This window comes from Pelodiscus sinensis, chromosome 7 (genome assembly GCF_049634645.1).
Source record: "Pelodiscus sinensis isolate JC-2024 chromosome 7, ASM4963464v1, whole genome shotgun sequence".
NCBI lineage: Eukaryota > Metazoa > Chordata > Testudines > Trionychidae > Pelodiscus > Pelodiscus sinensis.
Window position 1 is genome coordinate 34094048 of NC_134717.1, and position 11606 is coordinate 34105653.

Below are 11606 nucleotides of genomic sequence, written 5' to 3' on the forward strand. Positions count from 1 at the left end.
AAGCATGCAAATTAAGGAGAAGAGTATCAGAGAAATTTAGCTGGTAATACTATTTTCTGGTATCCAGTTGTGGAGTATTATTTTTCTTTTAATTCAAGGTCATGAAAGAACTGAATTCACTGACACTTTGATTTAAAATATTGAACTTTTAGGGAAGATCTAGAGATGGTTTTCCAGGACATGAAGGAAGAATGTCATCGAATATGCACATTAGCAAGAAAGCAAACAGACCAACTCAGTAAACTTAACATAAAGAGAGAACCTGTAAATGGTAACATCTTACTTTAGCTCTTATTGTGATTCAAGTGTTTGAAAGCTTTGCTTTATATTTGAAAATACTGTAAATTACACATACATTGAAAGTATTTCTACTGTTTACCATCTGCTTCTTTCAAGTCTGCTCATATGATGCTCTGCAGTTCACTAAGAAAATGCACCGTGGATTTTGGAATTGTATGAGGAACATTCTAAATGACATGGGTGAGAGACAGTCATTGTGTAACTGATTTTTCAGGTTCTTTTTTGTCCCTTGAAGTAGACTGTTGGCTCTCACTCAATCTGATGCCCCAGCATGTTTTGAGTAATGGAATTTTTTAAATTTTTTATTTAGCTGTTTATAAAAATGCCCATTATGAATATTTCCAGACTCTCAGTTGTTACAAAAGACTGCTGGATCACAGCGCTCGTACGTGAAGAGATAGAGGACTTTAAGACAAAGTGCCTTGTGCATCCTCGAAACACTTTTTAAAAATTAATAGAGATTAAAGGTGCTACTTACACTGAAGTGAGTGGCAAAACTGTCCGAAGCAAGATCTAGAGAAGATATTAAGAACCTGATCCTGCTAACACTTGACGTAGTACAAACTACTGGTAGTTTACTTAGCTAGATCAGGACTTGATCTGGCTTTATAGACTACTTTTCAATCCTTGCAACCTTTCCCTCCTCCCCCCCCCCAAAAAAGTATTTAGTTTACCCTTCTAACTCCCTGGTTCTCTCCTGATGTCTCTAGTACGTATTAGCAAACTACATGTTACAACTCACATGAAATAAGAGCTAATGGCCCCTAACTTAGGGTGTGTCTAGACTACCTAGTTTTGTCGACAAAAGTGGACTTTTGTCGACAAAACTATACCAGCGTCTACACTACCGCTGAGTTCTGTCGACATAACGTCAACAGAACTCAGCAGTTTTGTCGACGCTGGTATACCTCATTTTACGAGACATAACACCTTCTGTCGACAGAACTCTGTTGACAGAAGGTGTTATTGCCTGTAACATTGTGTCCAGACTACGGAGTTCTGTCGACAAAGCAGCTTGCTTTGTCGACAGAACTCAGTGTGTCTGGACGCTCTTTGTCGACGGAAGTTTTGTCGACAGTATCTGTCGACAAAACTTCTGTCGACAAAACGCAGTAGTCTAGACGTACCCATAGTGATTTTAAAAAAGGAAAAAAAGGGTAGATAAAAGATAATCTTTTATGTGCCAAAAGTGTCCTTTTATCTCTGTGATTTGTGGCACTTGGCAAATTATTCCAAAGCTGATGGTTTTTGTCTTTTCTTGAGGCAAGTTCTGGTTGGACCTCCTGGTCCAGCACCCTCAGAATCTGAGGGGTCCTGAAGGAGGGAATTTGTTGGACATGGGGAGATCAGGCCTTAGGTTGTCCTGGGGCTCCCTTTCTGGCCGCCAGCCCGGTCATGCCCTGCCTCTGGCTGGCAGAGCTCCACTCCTGGGTGCCAGGGCTCTCTGCTCCTGGCCAGCAGCAGCTCTGCACTCCTGGATGCAAGGGCTCACCTCCTAGCTGCTGGGGCTCCCTGCTCCCGGCCAGCAGCAGCTTTGGGGCAAGTGGGGCTCACTTCCTGGCTAGCAGAACTCCAGCTGCTGGTCAGGCTCCCTGCCATCAGGCCACGGCCCCAGAAGGCTTCCTGCTGCCAGACTGGCTGAACTCTCAGCCACAGGCAAACTCTGTGGCTTGGATTCTCTGGTCCAGCAATATCTGTGATCCTGCCAGACCAGAGTGTCCTGGACCAGAGAGCTTCAACCTGTCCAATGAAGTTTTGACCAGTACTTGTGGTATATATTTGTTGTTAACCTGGCTTTCAGTTCTAATAAGGGGTACATTGGATTCCCTTTAAACTTGCATTCCCTGGCTATGGTTTAAAGGGTAACCATGAAATTTGTTATAATTTCCCATAAATAACAAATAAAAAAAAGAAAAAATTAATGGTACCTGATTTTTGGCTGTGTGCTCAGCTGAAATGAATTTGTACAACTGCCTTCTTAGTTCAGCTACATCTAGGTTTCAAATGCTGAAAAGAAAATACTGAAAGTCTAAAATTATGCTTCTAAGCCTATACTTTAATAAGGGATTTGATACTCCAAAGTTCTGTTAAGCTGCTTCCAGTTAATTGATGCCTGTAAAATTGATTTCTGTGGGCTTTTTGACACTACATTATTATTTTGTGGTGTTTGTTATATGCAAACAACACTGTCCTTTTTTTGCATGAAAAAATTCACTGCCTCATTAGGAAGGGACACGGTGGGTGAGGTAATGTCTTTCCCACCAATAAATGGTAAGCTCTTGAGCCACATATAACACTTCCCGAGACCTGGAGAAGAGCTCTGGGTAGCTAAAAAGCAGAAGTGGGCCCAGTAAAAAGATATTGCTACATCAACCTTGTTTGTCTCATATCATGAGAGCAACATGACTACAACTGGCAGAGAAGGGGCAAATTCTCCGAATCATGAGACCGAAGTGATTTCAAGAGGACTTTGCAAACATAAAAATGTACAGTGACACTATTCCCCAACTTGATTATAAGTAATATGTAGATTATTAGTTTAATTCCCAAAATGCATTGAGAGTACTCAAACACAGAAGAAAACAATCCCACCCTAAAGATCTATGCACTTCAAATATTTTGGGACTACAGTGCATAGCATATGGTGGCACTCCATAAAACTCCTGAGTTGCAGCTTCTTTTTCTTCAAAAAAAACTTTAAAACTTGTACATATGTTGGTATTAAGAATATGGGGCAATATGAGTTTTAACTAGTGATAGTAGAGTGTAACCAACTAACTGTTTAGCTGATAAGCTGATACTTATCAGTTATTGGTGTTGGTTAAATTCAGCTGGCTCCCGGGGAGGCAGCTGGGCTCTGGCAGGGCAGCCAAAGCCTCTTCACCAGGAGCCAGGCCAGCAGAGGTCCCCGCTCCACTCTTGGGGAGAAGCCTTTACTGCAGCAAGGAAGCTACAGTCCCCGGGAGCCAACCCAGCAGGGGCTGGTGGCTCCATTCCCAGGGAGGTTTCACTGCAGGCTCTGCAGTATAAAGCTTAGCAGCATGTAATAGGTGAGATTCAGTGGTTACACGGTTACCAATTAAACTGACTTTTAACAGCCCTAGTTTTAACCAAATCCAAGAGGGTTAAAATCGCTTAAATAAATTAATCTGGATCCGTTATTTCATGTTTTTGTGGGTTGGGGGGAGGGATTTGATTTTGGTTTTTGGTTTTGTTTTTTGCACTGAGACACCAGGCTCAAATTACTGGCTTCAGGAAAATATTCTATCAAATCATGAAAGAGGATCAAGAAAAATAACTGATCTACATGTTTGATCTTTAACAATTGCTTTGAACTATTATTTCCATAGATGGTGTCTGACCATTTCCTTTTTCTCCCCTTTACAGAAATTCAGTGTTCCATGCCTATTCAGTGTACTGATAAAACTGATGAACAAACAGAAGAACTTTATACGCCTCAGGTTAAAACAGATATAAATAGAAGTGTATCATGCATAACATCTATCACACCAAGAGGAGTGGGCCAAGATGAGGAAGACAACTCTGTAGAATCACTTTCTAAATTTAATGTCAAGTTTCCACCTACACACATGGACTCTACTTTCTTGCAGAGCACTCCCGAAAAACCAACAGTTCCTTGTACTTCTATAGCTCAAAATATGCTTCAAGAGCATCATTTTAACATGGAGAATGAAGTCCACACTATGAATCTGAATAAATTGGAATGTGAGGCATTTGAAGCTCATGGAGTTGACCACATAACCACAGCTATGCAAAACCTACCTGCACTTGACAAAACAAAACCCCCAAGCCAGACAAGCATGCTCAAACAAAATACTCAGGACAAAACATCATGTTTGAAAACAGCAGACAGTGGTACCAAACTTGTACATAAGTTCACAAATCAAGATGCCACTGAAGTAAATTTTCCCTCTTCAGAGGCCACTGGAAGACCTGTCAGAGGACCTCAGCAGGTATCTTTATATTGATACTGTATATTTTAAATATTAATATTTCCTTTGAACAAATTAAGCCTTCGTATGAATCATACCATTTTTGTGAATATTTGATTTTATGTAATGTTTTCTGACACTGAATTTGTGTACATTAACTTCATTTTCAGTGAAATAATAGTGATTTAAATTACATTTAAGAATATAGTTGGGTGCATAAATTTCACTTCATGAAGATTTTAACTGTTTTTGTATTCATTGTAAAACTAATTTTAATCACAACTATTCAAAAACTCTCTTTAGCCAAATATTATTCCATAGAATCGAACATAATATGCATCACTAAACTTTTTAAAATGTACATGTGGACATGTGCTGCTTTAAAAAATACCAGGTAGTTCAGTGTACTTCCTTCTGAAAAAAAATCTATTTTTAGATCTGAAGAGGCACAAACATAGAACAACTTAAAAGGGATAAAATATCCCTTAAAAGGGATATTTTAGAAGTTCTTGTAGAATAGGAAAATATATATTTCCACACACAATCATAAATGGACACCCAAAAAATGCAAGTAATTGTGCATCTACTTTTTAAGGAAACATTTTAGATGTGATTTTTAGAGGTGTGAACATCCAGAACTTTAGCTGAAGTTAGTGTGAGCTGTAGATGCTCATCATCTCTGAAAATGTAAGGCCATCTGGCCAAATTCAGCAAAACAATTATGTAGGAAAATCCCACTGAGTGTTCTTTTGAATCTCAACCTTTGAGTGACATCCTGGACCCATTAAAGTCAATGATATAACTTCCACTGACTTCAATAAGATCAGGATTTCACTTTTTGACCTTCTTTCTCATGAGTGGGAAGATTATTCAAAGCTAGAGCAAGTACTGATATTTAGAATTTTTGCATTTTCTTCCTTACTCTTCCAGTTACTCATTTTGACCTTTGGGCAAATTGCCTTAACCTCTCTGTGCTTCAACTTTGCCTTTAACCTAACAAAAAGAGGAGCTATGATGCATAAATAATATTTACCTTACATCTGAGACACTCTAGAGCTAGAGATGTATTATTATTAAAGCCGGCCGAGTCTAGTTTTACAGTCAACCTTAGTCTTTAATTTTCTGAAAAATGTTGGCAGAGAATTCTAGATACTTGCAGTGCTGCTGCTTTACATAATTTTATTTTTTAAAATTACCATATATTGTTCAAAATACATGAGTGGTGATTATATTTAAGATGGATTGCTTTTGTAGATTTTGTTTTACCCTGAATTATTAATTACATACTCCTTTTATTGTACTTTATTTTCCTCCAAATTCTCAGTTAGTTGTTACCAAGTAAAATAAATTAAATAACTTCTTTTATTGCAAGTAGAATTCCTGTGGCTCTACCGAGCATCCATTCTGTTACTTGTTACTTTTTCCCCTTTTTTCTCTATTATCTCTCCTGCTTGTTCTTTTACTAGCTAGTCTGGGAATTCATTTTTCAATAGATGGCACCCTGCATTGTATATTACAGCAAGTAAAACAGCTGGTATGTGATTACAAGTTGATAGGGAAGCCTGCAGCTTTTAAAAGTGCAGGAGAGTTAGTGGACAAGAGAGCATAGGGTTAGATAATTGATATTTGTGCAAAATAAGGAAATTACTTTAGTTTGAAGGTATCATTTTAGCATGTGAATTATCAGTACTATAGCTCTATGGGGAGATTTTAATATTAAATGTTACATTTTGAAAGGAAACTGGAAATAGAAAATAGTTTCAATATTTATAAGTCAGATCCAAATAGCATAGTAGTACTAAAGGACATTGATTAAAATGTTGCATCGTATCCAGAAATGTGACAGAAGCCTATATTACTTTAGAATCCATTAAATATACATCCTTATAAATTTAAGTAAATACAGATCATCTTTATTTGCCTCAAAAATGTTTTCATGCATTTTGTTTTGGATGTATTGAATTGATCTGTATTGCCTTTCCAATTATAGGGTCACAGATTTGATCTTAGCTGAGTTCAAATGCTGAAGTATCATCAAGTTGGATGAATGCAACTCCTTTTCATTGTATTCACATTGGCAAAACTTGGACATGTAGTTCTCTCCACTAGGAGTAGCTGTAGCAGTTGTGCTCTAGTTCAGACAGTGCCCAGTGCTTTTTTTACCACCTTGTCCTATAGGGACCAGTAACATACATCCAAGTCTTCTCTTAGGAGGCCTGCCTGAGCCCTGTCTGTAGCTACTCCTGGTGGAACTCCAACAGTGATGAATTGCTTACTGGATTTTTTTTTTGCTAGTGTTAATTATGTAGTAATATGACAAAGACCTATGTTAACTTATAAGATGGAAAAATCCCTAAAACAATGAACCTTTGGAAGCTGTTACTCTGTTTGTGGTAAATTTAATTCTTTCCAGCTGTATAGATATTAAATGGAAACCTCAGTGCTGTTTCCTTAAAAATACATGGCAGCATAGAGATTTTTGAAGGCCTAGGACAAAATCTGAAACAAACCTTCCTCCTCATTCCCCCCACTCCCCAGATTCTAAAAACAAGGGGAGGCTGCAGGAGAATGATTTCCACCCCATATATACTATGTAGCATTGGCTCCTGTACTGTAATGCTGGCTCTGGTTACCCACTTTGGGCATTGTGACCAGATACACAGGGTCACAGTGCCAAACCTGAGTGGCACTGCAACCTCATTTGTATGGTCACAATACCACTCAGTTTGGGGACCCCTGGCAAACAGCCTCTTTTCCTCCCCTCCCGTCTCCATCTTGGTGGCCCTAAAAGGATATAGTACCTCTTTTAAAACAATGATTGAAAGCTGTAGCAGATTAAAATAACATGCATCTTACTAGACCTAAGACCTTACTGAATCATAGTTAACGGTGTTTGTACGTATGCACACATTTACAACATTATGTATGATTCTGCAAATATTAATTATTCATGTAGTGCTTTATTTAGTGGGAATACCAACTCTAGTGAGGTCACAATTCAGAAAACCATTTAAAATGTATAACTTTAAGCACAAAAATAGCCCCAGCTATTGCTTGAAGACAATTAAATAGATGCTTAAGATCCCAATTCAGCATAATGCTTAAGCATCTCCTTTTAATCAGTTCCTATTCAGAGAAGTACATGATTAAATCCCCAAGAAATCAGTGTTATTTAAACATTTTACTGTATTGATACCTAGTCCTGTTAGTAATTTGTAACAATAGAACCTTACTTTGTCCTGAACACATTTCATGAAATGTTACAAGAACCGTTTTTGCCTCTTTAAATACCATGCCTCTTTATATGGTTATAAAAATTGTCAGTTTATTCAAGGTGATGTCGCAAGTAACTAATTACAAATAAGAATCGGGAGAAATATTTATAGAATGTTTGTGTCAAAGATTTCATATGAAATTTACCTCAACTGCCCACTATCTACAATCAGTAGATTATATTGCAGAAGGAAGTGATATAACTAGACTTAATAAACAATGAACAACAACTCCCTGACATGCTAAATGTTGTTTAGGAAAGGAATTGACTTCTAAAAGAAATTGCATAACCACTGGGAAAGCCAGATTGGTAGCACAGTTTGTTGCCACTAGAGAGGTAAGCACTGGCTTTTTAGCCTGGCAGAGTTTGGGAACATGAAAACTGAAGCTCTCTTATGGAGATTGACAGCAAGAGACTTCAAGGGAAACGGCTTGCCTTTCTACCCCCAAAATACTCTTCCCCTCTCTGTGCATAGGTGAGATTATAGCAAAAAGTCTTCTGCAAAAAAGACTGTAGGAATCTACCATGTCCCTTCCTGCCACTTATGTGCTGCCATTCACTTTGGGTATGTCTAAGTGCTACCTCACATCTTCACAAGCCACCCATTATTTCAAAATATTTTTCAAAATAAATAATGGGTGCGCTGTTTCAGCATCCCAGTAACCCTCATTCCACAAGGGTTAAGGGATGTCTCAAAATAGCACTTTATTTTGAAATAAGCTATGTACCTGATTTTGAGTTGAGTGCAGTGTAGACAGCCTTTGAGTTCACTTCATCTTATAATTTGATGCCAAGTAGGAAGAAGAAACAGACTCAGATACCTCAGTAGCCACACCAAGGCTTTGTGATGAAGAAATCAGTATTGACACGAAAGGATAAGGATTGGTTTAATTGTATTACTGTAATATTAGCAACAGATAATTCAAGAGATAAAATACAAGCTATCCTATACTGCCGGAGAGAATGTCTTCTGATTAGATTCAAAAGTAGATACATACCTTTAGGGGGAATGTAAAATAAAATCTGCCTCATGTCAGTTGTATTTAGTAAACATATGCTGCACTCTAATGTAATATGTATATTGCTTATTTTTTAGAGAGCTATAATATCTGTGCAGGAATGTTTATACAGTATCTCAGTACAGTACTTACAGGTGCCATGGTTTAGTTTTCCTATAATGAAATATTTAAAGAGCCCATAGAAACCTTAGTATTTATTACAGTGACAAAGGAAGCTTTAATTTATTATCATAAATGCTTGTCTAATACAAGAACATCAGATTTTAACTGTTTGCAGATATAAATGTTTAGTTTCTTCTTACTTCACATTTTAGCAAAGATAAAAAAATATTTCTTGATTTTAATGTAAAGAGAACCAGAGGTGCCATTTTGTTGTTAAGCTAAATCAAGTATATGAAAAATCTAACTTGCACAAAACAAAGGTGGGTAGTGTTTGTTTGTTAATTTTGAACTGTATTTCTTTAAATACCTTTTTTTTTCTTCTTCCAGCCCTTCTGGAAGCCATCTCACACTCAAGACAATAACATACTGGCACAAGATTATACAGACTCAGAACTGAATCAGTCTGGAATATGTGAATTCTGTCAAAAAGTTTTCCCACCATCTAGTACATCAAGAGGGGATTTTCTCAGGCATCTTAATTCACACTTTAAAAAACAATCAATGTATCCAGAAGCAAGCTGAATAAGTCTTTGTAGAGATACGGGATTGCACTTTTGTATACATTTTATTTGTAATTCAAATGCATATGTTAATTTCAGAATTAAGACTTTCTATGTTCATCATGACATAATTGAAATGTTTTCAGCTAAGTTCATTTCAATTTTTTAAAATTTAACATTGTAATTTTACTCATTTAAATTCCCCAATAGAAAAACGTAATTGTTTCACTTGAGTTTGCTATGCTGCAGTATGAGCTTTGGGCTTGATCCTACAAATCTTTTCTTGTGCAGGTTATCTTCACCTGAGTAGACCTAGGACTGCTTGCATGAATAAAGGTTTGTAGAACTGGGTCTTTAATTTGAGGAGAAAGTATGAGCAGTGCTATCAATTTTCCTCAGCACCCTAAGGTTTGCTTCTACTCCTACTGTTGTGAAATAGGTGCTGGAATAGACCTTAAGAACATTTGATGTGTTAATGAGGATTCTCCAAATTTGACTTAGGACAGGTTCAGTGTTGTATTTAAATTGTAGATAAGATTCTTGTAAAGTCACTAGAGCAGCCAAATAACAGGTATGTCATACACTTAGGATACTCTTATGTCTTTTTTTCCTTACATCTTTGGAAGAGATTAGTGTAAACAACAGTAAAACTGTTGACTAAACAAATTTGTCTCAAATACAGTGCAATACTCACTCTTTGGCTAAAATGAAGATAGGAATCGGTATGTATCTTGTGCAGAGATGCACAACTAAATAATTGTTAATGTACACTGTTAGCATTCGTAACTAATGGAAAATACTTATTCCTCGATGAGAGATGCTTTTGTATAGAGAGAAAATCAAATCAATCAGATGGCACTTCCCCTGAAACTACACATTCAAAATGTAGCATTTCTTGTGGTGTCTTATTGGATGTTACTCAAACTTTCTAAGGATTTAAAAAAAAAACACACACACACACCTGAATACAAGTCTTCAGACCAAGATACATTTTAAATGTTGATGTTTCTCTGGTGCATTTTATGGATGCTAGATCAGCTAGTTTGCATTTTTAAACCATTCAAGTGTAGTGATCTCTTCAAGGAAAGCCTTCTGCACTTCTGACTGGACACACTCTGTCCAGACCTCTGTAGTTATTAGCATTAATATATTTTTTTCTGTAGCTAACGGTAAGCAGGGCCTGAACTTCCCTTTTTTAAAGATTTATTGGATGATGGTAACCATTTTTCAAAGCTTAAGTATAAATCTTGTAGTAGTTGTAGAAGTGGATTTTTAAGTCAGCTGGAAAAGGCTGGCTCACTAAACATTTTTCTACAATTGTTTAGGTTTTAAGTGCCTGGTGTGTATGTGACTAGCTGTTGGCTGATGATGTACTGTAATAAACTGCAGTGCACAGTGCTTGTCTGTTAATGTGACCTCGGGTGCGTTTGTTACTCGAGTAGCATTAAACCCGGTTTCCTACATCGTGGTGTGGGTGAAGGGTCTGAGGCAGGCAGGTGGTTGGGCTAGTCAGGCGTGTGACCACGAGCAAGGGCGGTGCTTAGTGTAGCACCAAAGGGCCAGGGACTCGCGCTCCAAAATAGCCCGAGACACACCTGCCTTGCGCTCTGACCCGGGAAAGGCGAGACCCACAACTCACGTGGCTAAGAGCCGAGCAAATCGCGATTTACCTTTCTAATCCCTTCCACCTTGTTGGTACCTGCGTGCTGTCTTCTCTAGCTTTCTGCCTGAAGGGGGGGGGGGGGGGGGAAGCCCTGCTCGGAGCTGAAGTGTCTGGACAGGGCCCAGCGCTCTCCTTTCTGCACAACGGGGTCAGACCTAGAAATGTCCCCTCACCTGGATCATAGAGGGGGGCGGGGAAGAAGCCGAAGAGGGGGAGTCAACATCTGCCTGCCTATGCCCACAGGGCCCTGGCTGCGAAGAAGGTGGTCTGGCCAATGAAAATCCTGCCGGGAGGGGGGCAGGCCCTAAGCTGTGCTCGGAGCCCAGCAGGAGCCTTCAAGAATCTATTCCCAACAGCGCCCCAAAGCCCAGCCTGGCCAGCTGTGAGCCAAGGGGGGCGCGGTTCTGCTGCGGTGGGTGGTTGCGAACATCTGTTTACTGCGCTCAGCCCCACAGCGGGTTCCGCTGAAACGACCCCTCCCCACAGCTGAGGCCGACTGGAAAGTGCATTAAGAACCCATCAGTGGTAGGAGGAAGGAAGCAGGCTTGGGGAAGGAGCAGAAGGCCACGGTGTTGTGCTGTTTCTCTCCCGCACCCCTCTTCTCTAGCGCGAGTGGCGTTTAGTCCCCTCCAGCCCTGGCGCTATACAGGTTTACAAGCCTCGGTGCTGACTCACTTGCAGCGGGGCTGCAGGTGGCAGTGAACGCACGTGTTCAGAAGCGGCAGCCAGTGAACC

General features: G+C 39.1%; 1 protein-coding gene across 4 annotated transcripts in view; it reads left to right on the forward strand.

Moving 5' to 3' along the window:
• The window catches only part of TANK (TRAF family member associated NFKB activator), a 39894-nt gene extending 29276 nt beyond the window's left edge, over positions 1–10618 (forward strand). For 3 of the 4 annotated variants that reach the window (XM_006114832.4, XM_006114833.4, XM_075933500.1), the window contains 4 exons: positions 153–271; positions 397–480; positions 3688–4274; positions 9036–10618. In XM_006114832.4, coding sequence (XP_006114894.1) covers positions 153–271; positions 397–480; positions 3688–4274; positions 9036–9230 — 985 coding nt within the window. In that variant the 3' untranslated portion in view covers positions 9231–10618. The remainder of the gene's footprint in view (positions 1–152; positions 272–396; positions 481–3687; positions 4275–9035) is intronic. The other variant, XM_006114834.4, reaches the window with a different exon arrangement.
• Positions 10619–11606: the final 988 nt, after the last annotated feature.